The sequence below is a fragment of the Myotis myotis genome, unplaced genomic scaffold (assembly GCF_014108235.1).
Source record: "Myotis myotis isolate mMyoMyo1 unplaced genomic scaffold, mMyoMyo1.p scaffold_m19_p_4, whole genome shotgun sequence".
Taxonomy (NCBI): domain Eukaryota; kingdom Metazoa; phylum Chordata; class Mammalia; order Chiroptera; family Vespertilionidae; genus Myotis; species Myotis myotis.
The window spans coordinates 102,776,284-102,798,034 of NW_023416346.1; the positions used below are offsets into that span (position 1 = coordinate 102,776,284).

Genomic DNA, 21,751 nt, shown 5'->3' on the forward strand with positions numbered 1-21,751 from the left:
AGCGAGTGCGAGGGGACGGACCTAGAGGAGAGAGGGCGAGAAAACGAGGGCCTGAGGACCTACAGTTTGAGACTGAATGACCATGGCTGTCTCCGCACCTCCAGTGATCTCTGCAACTTCCAGTGGCGCTGGCGTCCCGGGGGGCCTTTTTCGGGCTGAGCCAATGTATTCGACTCCTGGAGAGCCTCCTCGTCTCACCCCCAATATGATCAACAGTTTTGTGGCCAATAACCACAGTGGCAGCGCAGGGGGTGGCGGAGTCTGTAGCGCCAGTGGAGGCAGCGGCAACACCGAGTGCAGGATGGTCGACATGCATGGGGTGAAGGTGGCTTCGTTCCTGATGGACGGCCAGGAACTGATCTGCCTCCCGCAAGTCTTTGATCTCTTCCTGAAGCACCTGGTGGGAGGGTTGCATACAGTGTACACCAAGCTGAAGAGACTGGACATATCTCCCGTGGTGTGTACTGTGGAACAGGTCCGGATCCTCCGTGGGCTGGGGGCCATCCAGCCCGGGGTGAACCGCTGTAAACTCATCACCAGGAAAGACTTCGAAACTTTGTTCACTGATTGCACCAATGCCAGGTGAGATTCTCGTTTCTCTGCTCGCTCTTCCCATTTTGCCCTCTTCTGCATGTCTGATCACCCTCATCGGACTTAGTAGAGAGTGAGTCTTAACTAGCTTTCCTCTACTTTTCACGCTGTAAGTCTTTGGGAAAAGAGGACTAGAAGGACTTTAATTAATTGTCCGTTCCTTCTCGTCTGTGCTCAGTGGTAGGGCTTCGGTCTAAGAAAGTCCCGCACAAACTTTAGTTTGCGATTCTCTACTGAAACTTTCCAGCCTTCCGCCCATATCTTGCATGGCTTTTTGGCTGCTTGTGGCTATTTGTTAATTACTCTATTTGGTTTTCTTTCCTGCTCTTTTGTGGCCAGACGGGTCAGAGAACTTTTATCCTGAACAGGGGCACAATGGGCTTTCTGGGATAGAAGGCTGGCTGAGCTGTACACTGGGCTTCTAAGCTGGCAATCCAAAACACAGCATTTGGGGGATGTAGAGGGTCAGAAGTCTAGAATCCATCCCAGAGGGTGATTCGTTTCCCATCCTGTGTGTTTGCTGTGAGAATGCCTAGGGTGTGTGTTGTTGTTGGTGGTGGTGGTGGTGGTGTGTGTGTGGGGAGAGAGAGAGAGAGAGAGAGAGAGAGAGAGAGAGAGAGAGAGAGAGAGAGAGAGAGAGAGAATCTCATGCCAACTAAGCAAAGCTCCCCGTACAGGATGCAAGAAAGTCTATGGATCCTATTTAAAACAAAACAAAACAAACACGACAGATTTCACTTTCCTGGGATTGTCCCTTTTGGGTCATCTGTAAACGGCAATGTGGTCATAAAAAGCTGGGGCTGGGACCCAGTTTGGGGGGTGGGAATGAAGTTGGCAGGTTTTCTAGAGAGGATGCTTTTAGCTCTCCCCCCCTGGCAAACAGCTGGGAGGATCCCATTTCCCCAAAAAGAGGATTCCTTAAATTATGCTGGCCAGCTTCTCCGGTTGTAAGTGTACCTCCTTCACATCACAGCTTAGAAGTACATTATAGAACAAATGTCTATTTGTGTATGTGCATAAAACAAACTGTATTCAATATTTCTGAGTTAAAAAAAGAAAAGTAAACTATATTCAAGGTTATTTGACCATTTAAAGATTTGGTTGTTTTAGTGTTTATTCCATCTGTAGTTTACTAATATCTGTTAGGAAAGTACATATTTGGCAGATGTGATTAGCATACAAACCAAGAAATCATCATCACCAGGTTAAAGGGAGCAAAGCATTTTGTTGTAAAGCAGCACTACTGTTGATTATTTTGCAGAAAACTTCTGCAGAGGTAGACTTTCTCACAACACAACTTTAAATCATAAGATCTCTGGGTTTATGAACTAAAACTAATTCAGTTGTCACATCTGTCGTAAAATCCAAATTGCTATGTATAGTTGAAGCACACTGACACCTTGCAGACAAACTGTTGCTGACTTCTCCAATAAGATAATGCTACAGAACTTACAAAGGAACCTTTTCTTTTTCTTTTTCCTTTGAGCACTGTTCTCCTGTGTTCTGGCAATTAAATGGAAACCTGTTCATATGAGAACTCCTTCCTGATTCATATCTGGGACTTCCAAACCTGGTTTATTGTATTGGATTTTCTTAAGGAAGATAGGGGGTCTAAAAACACAAAGGATAACTGCTCCCTCAATAAAATAAGTAATTATAGGTTATAAGAGTAGAAAGGACATTTTATTTTGGTCACAAAGCATTTTACTAATACACAAATTCAGAGGGTTACCAAGGACTTCACATGAGTGCCTTCTAATTCCTTTGTTGCCATTTGAAAAAGATTGGCATTTAAACAATTGCAGATATGAAAACCCATCTTCTAGCTTTCTCTCTCCCCATCTCTCTTTACTCCTCTCCCTCTTCTCCTCTGTCCCTCTTCTCTCTCTTACAAACACTCATATCTAAAGTGGAACATGCATTACACATAGGAAATTCTTCTTTCCGTAATAACTCATTTTTACATCCTTGAGCAAAATCTATTATTTTCATTTAAAAAACAAATATATTAGTATTTTAATGTGATTTGATGCTTTCTTCTGTAAATAGAAACTTTTCTTTAATTAATTTTTATTAGAGCTACTTAGAAGGGAAAAGTGATAAATTACTCTGCATCCAGTGACAGGTGTTCATATACTATTTTGGGGCCTTGTTATATGATGTGTTTTTAAGTTATTATTTTAATTCAGTTAAGTTTTATTTACTCCTTATCACAGCATCTACAATCTAATTTTTTTTGGCATAAATTGTTTTTGTGTATATGCATAAAGGTGAAGAGAAATGTTAAAAATGTAAGAAGAAATACATCTGAGTTATGCTTCATGTGCCTCTTATTGAATTTTTTCTTCATGGGTATTTTATTTATTACATGCATTTTATATAATTGTGTTATAAGTGTTATAATATTTAATTGTAAAAAAATATGAAATTCAGTCCATGAATGAAGATGAGGAAAACTAGAAACACAGCTATATTGCAATTTCTAGATAAATTTTTTAAAAAAACTCACACTTTCTGGAAAAATATAATTAATAGTAAAGTAACATTACCAAATTTTATTGATGCAAATGCTCTCATAACCACGTTGTTAGAAACTACAAAATATGATAGTGTTTATAATGGATGCTTTATGACTTTAAGTAACATTATTTACAGAAATGTGTACCTTAAACCATTCCCAACATCTGAGTGATTTAATGAAACTGTGAAATTAGTATTTAGATCAACATAATTTCTAAGACTTTTCTATTCAACAAAAAGAAAAGAAAGGTGAGGGATGGGATATAAACAAATATAGCCCAAGGAAAATAAAATAAGGTAGATGAGACATGAAGCCAGTAAGAGAAGACGGATGTAGGATGTAGCAGAATGATGCCAAGACAGTGAGTGAAAGATGTATCAGAAGAGCTTATGGAGATGCCCAAAACAGATGAGTGACTTGATGTACCAATGGAGAATTGGCTAAAGAGGATTGTCATTCAGGACTCATAATTTCTTAGCATTTCTAGGTAAAAGGTGGGGAAAGTGCAAGGAAAAAGTATATATTCAGTGAGTGGAAAGTCTTACATACTATTCTTACTTGAAAAAAGATATTCATCTTCATCTCCTGATAGATACATTTCCATAATGTATTTGAAGGTCTATTTGTAATGGTGTCATCTGTAATTTTATTTTCATACATAATAAACATTACTTCCCCTCTCTGTCAGATAACTGGGGAAGAGTATAAGTACTGACTTTTAGGATATTTTAATTTGAAAAGCTTCATACACTATTCCAAAAACACATAAAAATGGACTGTTTCCAATCTGATAATTTTCAAAGACTTTAACATATTGGCATTAAGTGGCATTTTTATTTGGCTCAGAGCACATTTCATTAATGTCTATTGAAGAAAAGTGAGTAAGTAAAATACATACATGATTGGTTTTTTTGACAGTACTAAAAGTCACAAGAACTCTATCATTGTCTTATAGTAACTATTTTATTTGATAATTATCAAGAAATTCAAAGACGTCTTTCCAGAAAGTAGTTGGAAAATAATACTCTCCTCAGGCACTAGAGAATAGTAAGACTAAAACTCTTTGACTATTCATTGGTTTATTAAATGAGACAAGTTTTACATCATTTCAATTCCAAAGGGCTATACAATATTATTCCTTGATGCCCTTTTTAGAAACTAATTGCAGAGAAATTATTTTGAGGATTATTAAGAAAATGATGATAAAAAGACCCAAAACAAATGGGAAAAGATGTTATCTTGTCTTGGATCTTTGTTTTTGCAGATAAAGAGCTGTGATTATTTTTTATTTCTTGTATAAGAGAAGTTGGAGTTTTTCATATGAGAGAGAGAGGGGGCAAATTCAGAAAGCAAATTCTAAAATCTCACTCTTAAATAGTGGATTGTCCTTACTAAATTCTTCAGTTTAATGTAGTAGGAAAATATTAAATTAAAAATTGTTATTCAGTGCAAAATCAGCCAACACATTTTAGTGTTATCTCTTTTAATCTTTTTATCTCATTGTCATTAGGGGGAGGGGGAAATCTGTAATACTTTCAACAATAAAGATAAATTAAAAAATAAAAATGTCTAAAAGTAAAAAAAAAAGTACCATTGTTAGATTTCATGATCGGCATTTAATTTCATTTGAGAAACAACTGATTAAATGTTACTTGGTCATTTACATATAGTTAAATGGATGCTTGAAGTAACAAGAATGTATGATTAAGAAAACATTTTAACTCATTTGGAGACATGATTCCACATATATTCAAATGAATAAAATTCAGTTTTTTAAATTAAAGTTTTAAGTGGTTTAATTGTAGTTTATTGTTATTTTGACTGTGTTAACGGAACATAAATGGGCTTCCATGATAGAAAAACTTTATGTGAATTATCAAGACTTTTACAACAATTTAAAACTACTTTCAAATACTAGAAATACAATTATTGTAAGCACTCAATGAGTTTGGCTTTGCATTCACACTTGATAAATATATTTCACAGTCCACACAGAATAACATAATTTACTTTGAAAATTGTTTTTATTCATAGTGAAGTTAAGCAAAATCAAAATTTAAAGAACTTGCATCACTTATCTTGGCTAATATTTTGTATGACTTATATTTTTATTTTCAGAAATGATAAAAAGATCTCAAAAATTAATCTAGGATATAAATACAGACATTTTATTTCATAGAGTAATGAGGGGTAGTGATATTGTCTACTAAAAGCAGTCACATAGTCAACAATGTTGTGTCTTTTATTAGAAGGGTTATGTCAGGATTATAATTAAAACAATTTAGTCATATACCAGTGCATAGAACTTCCACATGTACATCTATTTTAAATGTACACTTCTGACTAATCAACATTTTTGTATTTATCTAAATATTTTATCTGGATTTTTTATTTGTCCCAATGCTCATTTATTAGGTGGTGGATATTACATTAAAGAAATGATGCATGACATGATGGAGAATATCCTTGGATATTTATGTATGATATTACCCTCCATGTATGCCAATAAAAAATTAGGAAGTGATAGTCTTCAGATATTAATGTTTTATATGGTTTCACACAGGAAATCCCTAATACCTGCAGAAAACATCAAGTCTGAATTATTTGATGCTTGCCTAATCCCTAGATGTTTTAAAAGTGCTTCTAACAGGCAAATACAATTGTGAGAAACCCTAATCATAATATATTATATTTCAGTTGGCAATCTAGATCTCCAGTGGCACTTTATGTGGTGCATTTAAAGATACAAGTGATGTAGGTTTATCCACTCTATATATTTCAAATATGTATAAAAACTGTCCTAATTGACCCAAATTGTAAATACTCTGTTTTCAAAGAAAGGACATCAAACCTTTCCCCAAAAGAAAAACAATTCAGCATTAATGATATTCTTGTTGCATATTCAAAAGGTCTTTGGTAGCATTTTTCCCTTCTTTTCTTCCCTTTCACCATCTCAACCTGCAAAACTCTTCACTGTCACTTCAGATCACACAATTCTAAAAAGATAAAACAACATTTAAACACATTTGCTTTGGAAGGGAAATTGAGCATTTGCACCCAATAAGCCTGATTGTGGAACTGCATGCAAATTGTGTTTTGATTTATCTCTTTTACACTTTTTTCCATTTGAATTGATCTTGCATTAATTTCACCAAGCGGCTCTGTGAGGCTGCAGATGTTGCCCTGTGTTTAATAAATCAATGAGACAGATCTGAATGAATCACTTCAGATGGATTCTCTGCTCGGTTTGATGTCTAGATGTTATTCTTAGCTTGTTATCATGACAGATGCATTAATGTTCCCATACACTGCCAGCAATGTCAAAGAGATTGAAGCTTTTAAAGTGGCGGCATCCCTTTTTCCATTTTCTGCTAGAACAAGAAATCAGAGAAAAATATCAAACCCATCATAAGTTTATTCATGGGCAAGACTCTTAATTTTCATGCTATATTAACTATTCTAAAATGGTGAAAATCAATATAGCAAAACCTAAATATAGTGTAGTGCTTCATAGTGTCTACACATTAATATTTAATCATAGTAGTAAAAAATGAGAATAAGTAATATATGATTGGGACACATTGAAAGTATCACTATAAATAGAGTAATGCTGTATCCAAATTGATTATAGAAGGGTGTTAGTTTTTAAATCCTTACTAATAAACTTCTTGTTGGCTTAATGCAGCTGCAATATACTCTTACTAAGGGATTTAGAACTCCTACAGGATTTAATATTTCTTTTTAGCAGGTAAGGGACAGCCTGTCCATTGTGTAGTCATCATTTCCTCACTTTATAATGCTGAAAATCTTGGAAAAGTTTATTTTATTTTAGTATATTTCAGTTGTTTATATTTTGGGTAATTATTGGTAAATCAAAAATAATTTAGTAACAATGAATGCTGCTTTTATAGTTTAATTTCTTAGACTATAGAAAAACATATACACACCAGAAGGAACCTTGTGATAACTAGTGAAATCAATTAACTACCTGCATAAGTACCATACTTCATTTCACCCTTGATTTCAGTATGTTGGTTTTAGAGCCGAAAAGATTCTGTCAATTGTGAAATATTTTGAATTTAATGTTGTAGGTATTATATTTTTTTAGTTAAACTCTGATATTAGAAAACACAAATTTTAAAAAGGAGATTCAATTTTTCTCTTGTTCAACTTTCTGAGGGATATATATATATTTTTAAAAGTATCAGTTTTTAGAGGTAGGCCTTTACAGTATTTTTTCATCATGATTTTATTGTTACCTTTATTGGGATAGGAAAACAGGAAACACTGTTAACGGATACTGTTGAGGTCTCAAATTCTTCAGGAAATTTTTAATCTCTAGTGTTCGGCTAATCTTGGAAGCTTAGGGTACATGCTATGATCTACAGTATAGCTTAAAGGGAAGTTTATAGTGAAGTTCAATAAAGTTATGGAGGAGTAAAATTTTTTTTCACATTTTGCTTAAAATGAGCTATCTTGCCACAGCCTTCTTTACAGCTAAATTTATACATTACAATTGGTGAAATTATTATACTGAGAATGTGAATATAAAGTGTAATCCACATTTTTATGCAAAGTTGAATTTAATATACCTAAAGAACAAAGCGATATATTTATCACTACCTAAAATGATATCATTAAAAGAGAACCAAATTTGTTACATAAATCAAAACCTCAGATTGTAATAATAATTTATAAGGATAAATTTTTAACTTCTAATATTCTAATTTATATTCCAATATTATGACTAAGCAGATTTAGTAAAACAAGCCTACTACCATAAAATGATACTCAGTTATTTAGATTGATACTACTAGATATCAACATTAACCCTGGTGACAGTCAACTTTTGATTATCATTCAAACAGTAAATGCATATTTATCCAAAATGTGTTGGTTAGAAAAGGGTTTTCCTCCCTTTATCTATAGCTTGTGAATAGAAACACAAATAATTAAGTTTAATTATTTACTATTTTCCTGGATAATATCAAGACCCATCCAACTGCACCATAAATTTGCATGAATTATTATCCCCACCCATTTAAAGGACTAACTTAGGTTTTGATTCTAATTAACTTTGAAAAGTAAAATTAACTTTCATCTCAGACCCCTGAGGTTGAAACTACTCAAATGTATGTACTATTTTGATCCATTACAATTATTTAGTTTATTAGAACAAATTGTGGTGAAAACTTTGTAATTACACTACTGGAAAAATATATAGTACAGGAAAGTTTAGAAAATAATGAACCACGGTATTTTTATTGCTATATAACCTTTTCATTTTTAAACAAGTTGACTCTTTAATCATGTGTAATGTAGTGTGTATATTAGGGTATAAAACATTCAATCGCAAGTGTGTCCAATAATCTTGTCAGGTTGCTGGCAAGTGCTAGCTGGTAACAGCATTTAGGCCACATTTAGCCTATCTTCTATTTATGTGATGGGTTAAAAAGAAAAAAGTAATATTGATCTGTCTCCGGATTAAAGTTTGAAATGGGCAACAGCCTGAACACAAAAGGTTTTTTTTTTTTTTATGATTTCTCAGCTTGCCATTGATCTCCTAGTTTTATTGCATTCATTATTTATTAAAAGAATTTGCAAGCTAAACATAACGTTAAGCTAGTTTGCACACAGGGACCGCACTTAGGAAATTGAATGGAAATTGCATTAGAGATGAACATCTGTGCTATTTTTCCACTCATGTGTTTATGGGTTTGTATAAAAGGTGTATTGGATTAACAGTTATAACGATTATAGCTTACAGCAATATGTTAGATTCTGAGCTTTCAGTTATTTGGAAGAAGTCTGTCTCTCATTTGTGTCCCTAAAAAGTATTATAATATCATCACAAGCAATATTTATATAAAATAATTTTACCATTATATTTTTAATTCATTATCTCCATTATGTATCACATGTGAGATACCATGCTGTATTGAAGTAAAACATTAACAAAAACATAGTTATATAAGATCATACTGTCTCTAATGGCTTTGGTACTAAGGTACATAGGTGCAATTTACTCAGTACCTATTTTAAGAATGTTAAGTTTAATGCCATATTAAGGTACACCAAATTCACAGAAATGATATGAAAACTTTAATATGACCATAAAAAGTTATTAGATATGTATGTTAGGCCTTGATCCTTCTGAAAAGATAATGAACATACAGACACTAAAGATTTGCTCTAATAATACTATAGGCAGTAGGTTGGGAAGCTTTATGATATGGTTCTGCTCTTGAATTCAATCCAAACAAGTTTAATTACAAAGACTCAAAAGGACCTCACCAAAAACAGTTCTTACAAAGGATGTAAGTTATACCCCAGTGAGTGTCTTCTTTGCAGTATTGTCTTTAATCTGTAGATATTTGGAGAACTCAACTGATTCACTTAGTTATTGAAATTTAAATAAAATAAAAACCTCTTTACAATCATTTTTATCTCATGATTAGATTTGTTGATAGTGTGTGTGTGTGTGTGTGTGTGTGTGTGTGTGTGTGTGTGTGTGTTTGTAGAGTGTGTACTATGTGATGCCAGGTGTTGTGAATAGAGATTACATTCTAGAACCATGCTGACTTTAGCTTATTGTATATAAACTATATATCTCCCCTATAATATTTGTTAAATTGTGAAATCCTTGAGATCACAATTTTTGGCATATTCATTTTTGAATAAACTTTACATTTCCTTTCTCATATCTGCTTCATGTGTTATATCAGTAAATACTGGATTTTTTTGTGTGTGTGTCTTTAGAATTATACCAGAAAAGTTCAACTAAAAAAGGTCAGAGGCCGTGTGGCTCAATTGGTTGGGTGTCATCCTGTGCACCGAAAGGTTGCCAGTTCAGTTCCTGGTTGCAAGCTCCATCACAGGTTGCAAGGTTACAAGCTCCATCACCTGTAGGGGGCATGCAAGCAGCAGCCAATCAATGTTTGGCTCTCATATTGATGTTTCTCTCTCCCTCTCCTTTCCTCCCTCTCTCAAAATCAGTAAAAAATCTTTTAAAAAGTTAGTTATTGAGATATAAAGTATTTTAGTTTTATAAATGTAGGGAATTACTCATGTCATAAATAAAATACACATTAAGAAGATATTGGAGTAAAACAGGTATTTCCACTTCAGGATAGCGGTAGTTAATTGATTTCAGTATCTTTTTCTTTGACATATATTTGTTGCAAGGGATCTGAGTCCTCAAAAATTTATAAAATTAGTCATTCTATAATACATAGTAAAATGTGCAACTATGGATTTAAAAAGTGTGGTTTTTTTTTCCATGAAAATGTTGCTTTCATTGTGTTAGAGTTTTAAATAGGTCCTCAAGCTTAGAGTTTGATTTGCTTTGCGTGTAGTCCTATATAATATTGTATGGCAAAAATTAAAACAGACATGAGGAAGAATTGCTTGTTTTTATTTGTTCAGAATACATTGACCCTTACATGTATTATATTTAAACCGTAAATAACTTTGGAAAACAAGATTATTTGCAGACATGTATAATTAAATTGTTAATGTTAATGTTAAGCTTGCTGCTTTGAAAATAGCCTGTAATCTGTTAAACTTCTAAATTTATTTTGTGAAAAGATTTATGGGTACCCTCTAGGTATTTATTTGAGGAAGAAAAAAGAGAAGTTTATTCATAGAAAAAAATTACTGAATAGTACATTTCATACATAGCACATAAGTTTCAGGTCTCATTTTATGATCCAAGTAGGATATTCAGCTTGAATACTACACACACTCACACACACACACACGTATCTGTCACTTCATTTCAACAAATCTATCTATATATCTATATCTATATCTATCTCTATCTCTATATCTATATCTATATCTATATCTATATCTATATCTATATCTATATCTATATCTATATCTATATCTATATCTATATCAGCCTAAGTGACTGAATGACTGGTTGACTGGTTGCTATGATGCGCACTGACCACAGGGGGCAGACGCTCAATGCAGGAACTGCCCCTGGTAGTCAATGTGCTCCCACAGCCAACTTCCTGAGGTCCCTCCCCCCAGCCGACCAACCTCCTGCGGTCCCTGCCCCTGGCTGGCCGAACCTCCCTTGGTCTGTCCCCCCGGCTGGTCCCATTGGCCCCGATTGGGGTGGCCAGCCAACCTCCTGCAGCTCCTGCCCCTGGCTGGCCAACCTCCCGTGGCTCTGATGGCTCCTGATCACTGGTCAGGCCGAGGGACCCCACTTGTGCATGAATTCATGCACCTGGCCTCTAGTCTATATATATAAAAGCCCAAGCGACCATTAGACTGTTCGACTATTCCACTGGTAGTTATGATGTGCACTGACCACCAGGGGGCAGATGCTCAAATCACAAGCATGGAAACATGGAACAGACTGATGAATCTCAGAGGGAAGGGGGAAGGGGGGAGGGTGGGAAGAGATTAACCAAAGATCTTATATGCATACTAGAGGCCCAGTGCACTCCTTGCACCCATGGGGTCCCTTGGCCTGGCCTGTGGGGATTGGGCCTAAACCTGCAGTCTGACATCCCCTGAGGGAACCCGGATTGCGAGAGGTAGGCAGGCCAGGCCGAGGGACCTCACAGGTGCATGAATCTGTGCACTGGGCCTCTAGTATTTAATAAGTACCTACTATAAGCCTGTACAAGGGTAAAGTAGTGACCTTAATAACTATCCAAATTCTTATTTTTCTCATTTTCAGGTTACCTAGGTAATTGTTAACATGGTTAACTCTCAGTTAATCTACATTAATGCAAAAAACAGCAAGTGATGTATACAGTTCAAAATCCTGGAAAATTAAAATAACATTAATTAGGCTTTGCAGTGCACTATAAAATGTTTACAGCATACTTACCTGTCTAAATTTATTTTGCTTATTCTACTATGAAATTGTGTTTACATTTTATGAGTATTCACTGGTGGGAAGGAGAGATAGCCCCGAAAAATGCTAAGGTTGAATTAAATCTGAAATTAAATGTTTCATGTAGAAAATATCTGAAGCGAACAAAGCATAAGCAGGCATAGAGCTTTTAAGATATAGCTAATAACAGTGTATTGGATGATGTTAGTTAGTGATTAACTAATGAGGATTTTGCTTAAATTTATTTTTATGTTGTCTATGAAAAGATGTATGTACTTAATGGATACAGTACTCATTAAAGCTGTTAGCAGATCAAAACCTGGCAAATTGCAAGATCCCAGTTGTTGACATCATTACACTTTCCTATGCTTAGGACCTCTAAATAGCCATCTTCCATAAGTTAAACATTTGTTGATACCAGAGGAATCGTGGCTTTTGGATTAAAACACATTGATGAGTATAGCAGTAGATGAGATTTTTGTGTAGTATTTCTACTCTATAATGGTAATATTTAATGGATTTTCAGCTTGCAGTTAAAAAATGGAACATTATATTCTTGAGCAAATCATGTACTGCAAGAGTGGCCATTTTGATGATGGGAACATGTACATTGTGAGCTCTGAAATGGGTAGTAACTGCTCAAGAGCTTAATTGATACTAGTACATTTGGTATAGCCACTTTCTTATATTTGCATTTGTCTTGGCTTGGTCCTTGTCATACTAGAAGACTGACAGGTTTTTGCTATTTTAAGGGCGTGTTCTTTTTCATGAGGTTGTATGATGTTTACATAATCCCCATTCTGCCAGAGTCTAAAGTTCTTTGCAGTTTAGTCCCATTGTCCCATTGATTTGAATTCTGCTCTTCTGAGTATCACTGTTTTTCAAGAGGGGTTTCAGTTCTTAAATGTATAGACAACCAAAGAAATACCTCTTTTAGATCTTTTTCTGTATTAGTGGGGAAAAATGTAATAGTATTTTTCCACATAGATTCATGTTCCATCAAAGAAGGGGCAGTGGAGCTCAATAATTTACTTTTCTGTCCAATTTGAAGGCTCTTTTAAAAAATTATTTTTTATTATTTTTTACTGTTGACAGTATTTTTATTTTAAAGACAGAAGGACTATAATTTGGGTCATGTCAGCATTGATGTAGTTCCATTTGGGCATGGACAAAGGAATAAAGCTAAATAAGGGTGGAGAACACTTGAGAAAATAGTTCTCACGGAAATATTGAATGGACCAGAAACTAGCTGATAGATGAGAGGTAGACAGTATCCTGTGGGCTGATGAAGGGCTTTCCACAGAGCTCTTGAATGAATTATTTCCTTTAATGGAATTTATTTTATTTTAGTGGTTAATTTAAGCAGATTAATTAACAGGAACAGAAAGCATAAAAATTTTAGCTGTAAATAAAAACACATAAATGGCAAAATGTGGAAATGTTATGTCATTTGAGATGAGCTGGTAGCACTTGAAACTATAATAACACATTTGAATATGTGTTGTCAGTAAAATAATACTTCTTTATTATAGTAGTAAATGTTAACTTCAATTTTCAAAATATTTTATATGGTGTCACTTACATTTCTTCTGTAAATTTTCTTACTATTATTGGGCTGTTAGCCTGATTCTAGCTTGCCATAGCACATTTTTAAAACTCATGTTGAATATGAATTTTTTCAAAAAGGGTTGTATTTTGCCTTTGGCTATGTGTGTGAAGTTTTTATTGTATTCAATAATAACTAAGTTTGCATTTTATGGAGTGATTTGAACCACTGCCTTCAAGATTATTTAATGAACATTAAAATTTGAATTAAAGAACATCAAAGTGGCATTTTTGTCATTTTTGTATTTAATAAGTACAGTAAAGTTTAAATATTTCCTTCATGCCTACTACCTGAAAATATATCTGGAAATTTAAAATTACTAGCTAGGTGTAATAGTAAAAACTTTACATGTATATACTGCTTTATATTTATATAGTTCTTCCACATATATTAGCTAATTTAATCTGATACTTAGAAAGGTATGTTTTTATTTTTTTTTAAAATAGAATGTTTTAATTTTGTTGTAAAATTTCTAAATTTTTATAAGCAGATGGCTGTCCACTTTACAACATGTTTCTTCTGGGGATCACTTAATCTCATTTAGATTTTTTTTACTTATTGCTAAAGGAGCATCATCCATAATTAAAATGAAACTTAGAATGCTTCTAGAGAATAATAGTACCTTATGTTCATGCAGAAGTTCACAGGCTGAAAAGCTTATTCACACAGTATCTCATAGCAACTCTAAGAGGAGGTCACCTGCCCAGGAATTTTAAGGGAGAGATTTGAAAGGTAGGCAAATAAATGAATTGCTTCAGACCATACAATCTAGTACAGGCAAAACCAGTTCTTGAATATAAACCTTCTTGGGTACACTATGCTCTCTATGCTGTCTCTGAAGTAATAAGTCTTGATAACTAGATGGGCAAACAAGTTTAGTTAGTGGAATGTTCCAAGTATTCAGGAAGGTTTGGAAAACCTAGTGGTGGGAAATAGAGATAAACTAGTAGAAGAGATAAGCAATACACAGGAAGGAGCTTCTCTAGAATGTCTCCAAGATACATGCCCTGATAGAAAATATTGCTTTATAATGATGATGTTTTCAGAAATTTAGTAACTAAACTCCCTTGTTGGAGACTCAGTTCCATATGCATGTACAGATAGGTTTGGGGAATCAACAAGAACTTCATATCTTGAATGGAATAGTGAAAGAATAATAACTCAGGCAAGTGTATAGAGATGGCAATAGTTCATCAAAGGGTAATATTGAAAGAATTTATGAAACTGGGACCTATTTATTAAAAAATATGAATTATCTCTTCTGTCCAAAATACTATGCTAGGATATGTAGGTACCACCGAAGAGCTTTAAATCTCACTGTAGAGACAAGGCATGCACACATAAAAAAAAATTACCAGTCATTCATTTATTCAGCAAATAGTTATTAGATGTCTACTCTATGTCAGGTACTCTTCTAGGTGCTTGAGATACATCTGTTAAAAATAAACAGACAAAGATTCCTGTTCTTGAAAAGGGAGTTATATTCCAGAGGATGGAGGAAGTGTGAATAGAGGAGGACAATAAACAATATATATAATAAAGAAGCTGACTATATTGTATAATAGAATGTGGTAAGTGCTATGGGGAAAAATAGAGTAAGTAGTCAAGGTAATTATATGGGGGAATTGCAGTTGGTTGCCATTTTAAATAGAATGGGTATTATAGGCCTTATTGAGAATGTGAGCTTTGTTTACAAACTTGAAAGGGAGGAGTCAGCCAAGCCAAATCTGGGGAAAGAGTGCCTCAGGCAGAGGAAATAATTTGACCAAAAGCCCTAAAGCAGGAGCATGCCTAGCAGGCATGTACAACATTGAGAAGTCTAGTATGAGTGAGGGAAGAATAATAGGAATGAGATCATAATGGTAATATTGGGGGGATTATAGGGCCTTCTGGGCCATTTTGAGGACTTTGAGTTTTAGATGAATGAAATGGGGAGTCATTTCAGTGTTTTGAACAAGGCTATAATAGGATTTGACTTAGGTTTTTAAAAAATTGATTTTAGAGAGGGAGGAAGGGATATATCTATCTAATCTATCATCTATCTATATATCAACTGCTTCCCATATGCACCCCAACTGGGGATGGAACCTGAAACCTAGGTATGGGCCTCAACCAGGAATTAAACCCAAGACCTTCCAGGGAACAGGACGCTACTCCAACCAACTGAGCCACACTGTCCAGAGCTTGACTTAGTTTTTTAAAGAATCACTCTGGTTGCTAGTATAATAGCCTTCAAGTGGGGCAAGGGTAAAAGCAGTTAGGATGCTTGCTATTGTGGTAAACTCAGAGAGCAATGGAGGTGGTTTAGACCACACTAGTAAAGTAGAGGTGGTAAGAATTGGTCAGATTCGGAATATGTTTGATGATAAAACCAGTAGGACTTCCTGATGGATTCCAGCGTGGGCAAACTACGGCCTGCGGGCTGGATCCGGCCCGTTTGAAATGAATAAAACTATTGAAAAAAAAAGACCGTACCCTTTTATGTAATGATGTTTACTTTGAATTTATATTAGTTCTCACAAGCACTCCATCCATGCTTTTGTTCCGGCCCTCCAGTCCAGTTTAAGAACCCATTGTGGCCCTCGAGTCAAAAAGTTTGCCCACCCCTGGATTAGACACTACCTGTGAGAGAAAGAAAAGAGTAATGGACAAGTCCAAGATTTTTGTATGAGCAACTGGGAGGATGAATTTTCCATCATTTGAGAAGGGGAAGGATGTAGGTGGAACAGGTTTGGGGAAAAAGTTTCGGAGCTCTGTTTTATATGTATTAGTTTTCAGGTATCTTTTACCAGTAGCCTTTTCATCAGAAATGTAGAGTAGTCATTGGATATACAAGTCAGGTGTTTAGGAGAGGCATCTGGACAGGATATAAAATTTTGGACAGGGGTGACTGCAAATATATATAAGGAGAGTTTTAAGGACTGAGTCCTGGTTCACACCAACATAAAGAAATTAGGGGGAAGTGGAGGAATCAGCAAAATTCTGAGAAGGAATATTTAATAATGTAGGGGGAAAACCAAGAGAGAATGGTGTCCTGAAAGCTAAGCAAAGAACATGTATCAAAAAGTAGGGAGAGGTCAACTGTATAAAATGCTGCAAATAAGCATAAAAACATGAGGACTGGGAATTAGCCATTGGATGTGGCAATTGAAGTCACTGGTGACCTTGATGAGAGCAGTTTTGGTGGAAGAATAGGAATGAAAAGTTTGGGTGGCATATATTTAAGAGAGGAAAGGAATTGGAGACAGCATATACATGACACTTTTGATGGACTGGCTGCAAATGTAGCAAACAATGAAGTGGGAGGGAGTAGCTTGAGAGCAGGGGAAATGGATTATGAGGTTATTATACTTTATTAAGATGGAAGAAATAACAGAATGTGCTGTTTAAAATAATCCATTATTTTTTTTAAATTGATGTAGGAAAGAGAGACAAGTATGGCTGAAGAGATATTCTTGAATAGGAGAGAATGGATAGGATCCAGTGCAACAAGTAGAGGCATCAGGTAGGAGTAAGTTAATAGATGGGAAACCTGAATATGAAGGTGGAGATTCTGGTTGATCTGGTATCAGGACTCCATGGAAGTCCTCTTCTGGCTGTTTCAATTTTCCAGAAAAGTGGAAAACAAGTCATTAGATGAGAGTGAGGATTGGAAAACAGGTGGTGTAATTTTGAAGAGAAAGAGAAAATGTAAAATAGCCACCTAGATGAGTAGAAGAGTAAACTATTTTTAAAAGTTTAGCATGATTGCCAGGTAACATTAAATACCCATTGGGTTTTATGATAATACATTCAAAATTATCAGTGTGGTTGTGTTTTTTTAATTCCATCATGTAGAGCTGCATTGGTACAGGTGCTAAGTAGTCAAATAATTGGATTTAATGAGAATTATTATGAATATAAAAGACATAGGGGCAAGAGAGTTGAAGGTTTATGTAAAAAGTGATTATAATGAATGACAATGTGTTTTAAACTGGTAAGGAAAAAAAATATCAAAGATGTGAGAGACAGTGAAGGATGGTACTATCAATGAATTGAAGTTTCTAAGAAGAGGTCAAAAGATTGTTGAAGTTGGAGAACTAGAAGGAGTAAACCAGAAGTAGTAGCATTAGAGGGTAGGATGCACAAAATTAAGAGTATGGAAGAGTTGCAGTTATGGGTAATTATAAGGTTTAAGGTATGACCATGTTTGTGAGTGACTGAAATCAAAAGGACCAGATTTGTGGGGGGGAGAAGAGTTCAGGAAACTATAGAAAGGGTGTTGGTCTATCATCTATGTGTACATTGTGTTATATTATAAATCAGAAGATGCCTTAATCAATAAGCCAAATTAATTTGGAGTCTTTCATTATTACGCTAGTACTAGCGGGCTCAGAGCAGTGTGTCTCTGTCAAATTCTGGGCCCCAAATAGAGGAAGTCTTTCCTATTTATACTTTTTCCAGTCCTTTGTCTTCCAATTTTGGAATGAGACTTCCAGACCTTCTGAGAAAGAGGTCCTGTGTGCTGGGAAGGGGCCGTGAGACCACATCTCAAGGCCTGGCCTGCTGCCAGCACTGACAACTCTGTCTGGGACATAGCTCATGGCCTATTTGGAATGGGAGTAGTCTTATTTTTCCCTGTTATTTAAGCAAGCAAACATTTACAGAAGCCAGAATAGCAGGGTTAAAATTTTAAACATCAGTTTTTACCCAAGATGGAGGTTACTATGCTTCAATTGCTTGTTGAAATTGCTAAGGATTAAGAGAGGAGTCCTTCTCTTACCCTTTGGGATAGTATGGAGGGACTTGGAGAGTATTACGCTAAATGAAATAAGCCAGTCAGATTAAGACAAGTATCACATGATCTCACGCATATGTGGAATCTAATGAACAAAATCAGCTGGTGAACAGAATAGATCCAGATACACAGAAGCATGGAACAGACTGATGAATCTCAGAGAGAAGGTGGGGGGTGGGGCCAGGGTAAGATTAACCAAAGAATTTATATACACACTAGAGGCCTGATGTACAAAATTCCTGCAAGAGTAGGCCTTCCTTACCCTGGCTGCCAGCACTGGCTTCCCACTGGCACCTGAGACTCAGGCTTCCCTTGCAGCCCCAGCTTTGTCCAGAAGGTTGTCCAGAAGGATGTCTGGTCTAATTAGCATATTACTCTTTCATTATTATAGATGTGCATAACCTATGGAAACAGGCAATAGTGTGGCAAAGGCCTGGGGTGGGGAGGGGCAGGTGCAGGGTCGATAGGGTCAATGGGGAAAATAAGGGGGCATCTGTAATACTTTCAACAATAAAGATAAATTTAAAAAAAGAAAAAGGAAAAAGGAGGAGTCTTAATGCAGCATATTTCAAATTTTGTAGTACATATTGTAATGCTATCAGTTTCAGTTGTTAAAAAACTGTTAACTTGCCCTAACCAGTTTGGCTCAGTGGATAGAGTGTTGGCCTGCGGACTGAAAGGTCCCAGGTTCAATTCTGGTCAAGAGTATGTACCTTGGTTGCAGGCACATCCCCAGTAGGAAGTGGGCAGGAGGCAGCTGATAGATGTTTCTCTCTCATCGATGTTTCTAACTCTCTATCCCTCTCCCTTCCTCTCTGTAAAAAAAAAAAAAAAATTAATAAAATAAAATAAAAATAAAAAAGAACACCTCTTTTTTTTTAAAAAAAATAAATTTGTTTTATTGCTTAAAGTATTACAAAGAGTATTACATATGTCTCCTTTTTCCCGCCCCCCCCCCCCCTTGAGGGGAGGCCAGGGGAATGTCAAGAACACCTCTTTAAAAAAAACAAAACAAAAAAACCTGTTAACTTAATTTCTAAAGATTTTAAAGTTACTAGAATTAAGATCTCAGGGAAGTAAACTTGACCAAAGGTATTGTTTAAAAAGTAATCCAGGGAGCACCCTTCTAGCTGCTAGATGGGATGCTGCCTGATTCATGAATTGCTTAATAAAGCCAATTAGATAATCAATTAAAAAACACACATAATCTATTTATTACATTATGAAGGTTTGAAAATTTACTCTAACAATCCCTGTTTTGCCATAGGCATGCTGTGCTTCTGTTAAGTTGTTTTGAAGTATATGATGAAAAATAACTTTTTCTAAATAATTGGAATAATGTTTGGTTTATTTAATCTATTATTAACATTATTTTACAATAGATGATGTGCTTCATTTTATTATGAACTGATCTTATACCAGGAACATTATCTGTCTCAGGATGTGCGTTTGTTGATCTTATCAATACATAATATATCCATGAAGAATAAACTAATTTCCTATTTTCATGTCAACACATTGGTATTTTATAAACAGAGTACTGCAGATATGCTAGGCACAGTGCAGAACTTAGAAATAGTCACAGTTTTTACCTATAGGTGGTTCATAATGCATTCCAAGTGGGAGAAACCCAATCGATATATATATTTTAACACCTGCTTTTCTGATTCATGCATTATTAACCTCACATGGCAGCTACTTAAACAACTCCTGCTGTGGTCATCACATCTCGTAGCTACTCTTTGACTACTCTTGGGATTTCTGTGACCTTGGAGGTTTGGTGATGAAGAAATAGTTAAAGCTTTAAATAGGTTCTCAGGTGAAATCATTGCAGAGCAAAGCTAAGAAGCTGGTGGTTTCGATCTTAAGTCCTTGCTAATTACCTAAGAAATGAAGTTTTTCTGTTAGGTGTTGCCCAGCCATTCACCTGACATCTTAGTAAAATGGTTGGAAAGAAGGATTTGGTCAACATTTGCAAACAACCATTAGGTTCAATCACTTATTAAAAATGAGTTTTAATTTCTGCAGCTGGAGAATAGCAACGGAAGCCAAATGTAGTAACATCTGCTATTAAGACCCTTTATTTAGATTGGGAAAAGTCAGTTGCATTGTTAAAATTTTATTTTAGCTCTGCTGGGTTTGTTGTAAAAAATCTTGTTTTTCTTCTTTATATAGCACTGAAAAGAGACATATGCATACACCAGACACTGGGTTATCTCAAACAGGCTATGCTGTCCACTGTCCAAAGTGTTGTAGAAAGACTATTTCAGGCACTATAACCCTAGTATCTATTAGAAAATATTAATTTGATGAGATTAGAATTTCAACTGAAGTTTTTATTCAATCAGGAATCATCAGCAAGTTTGTTAAAACTGAATGGAAGTGTACTGATGTAATGTAAACTGAATAGAAAACTGATATCAGAAAATGATGAGAATTCTTCCCTGGAAGAATTTCTTCTACTAAAATCTTGTTGAAAACAAGTTTCATTTCTAAAGATATAGCTAAATTTTTACATCCTCAGTGAGTACTTACCTCATCACCTGCAGTGACCTCTTGATTCTCTGAACATTTATCTACAGATAACATTTCTCTTTCATCTTCCTCTTCTTTTTCTTCTCTTGTTCCTCCGCCTCCTCCTTTTTTTTCTTCTCCTTCTCCTCTTTCTTCTTCTCCTGCCCTCTTCCATTTTCTTTTTTATAAATGTTAAGTTTTAAATTATCACACCCCAAACTAGCTTGTGAATTAACTTCAGGAACATTCTGATGTGTTGTTTTATCACTCATAGTGCCAACTATAGTATTTGAAGGCAAGTACTTAAAATGTTTTCAGTTTGTTGGTTTGACAGTGTAAGCATGAATTATTACAATTCAATGTATTTACTTTGCAAATGTTCATATTTTAAGGAAATTTATTTCAATACATAATTGGTGTATTGTTCTGTTTTGATTGACAGCTCTTCTTGAACAACAGAATCCTAGAGAATTACTATTCTGTCTCAGAAAGCTACATTTGTCCTGAGTCCAAAGCTTTTTAGACCATTTAAGCCTCATCTTTTTTCATCTGAAAATGGGAATAATATTAGTTACATAACTCATGGGATTGTTAAAGAAGATTGAGATCATGTACATAATGAGTTTAGCACATAATAGGAACTCAGTAAATGTTAGCTCTTATCACTCCTAAAAGTGGTATCACACTAACATGTGTGAACACACATGAATGCATACATTCGGAACATAAGAGAACAACTCTAAAAACAAAATAAACCTGTTTTTGAAATTTTTTATAATCAGTTTTAAATTAACTGGTTGATTATAAGTGACACTATATGCACTTTTCTAGGAAATTCCTATACATTGATTTTCTAGGTTGATAAGGCAGCTGGTAGGCCATTTA

At 35.0% G+C, this 21,751-nt stretch overlaps 1 protein-coding gene across 1 annotated transcript in view; it reads left to right on the top strand.

Annotated features, from left to right (window-relative positions):
• The first annotated feature begins 82 nt into the window (after positions 1-82).
• The window catches only part of DACH2 (dachshund family transcription factor 2), a 728,400-nt gene continuing 706,731 nt past the window's right edge, over positions 83-21,751 (top strand). Inside the window, exon 1 of the mRNA XM_036304194.1 lies at positions 83-582. Within this exon, the coding sequence (XP_036160087.1) occupies positions 83-582 (500 nt within the window). The remainder of the gene's footprint in view (positions 583-21,751) is intronic.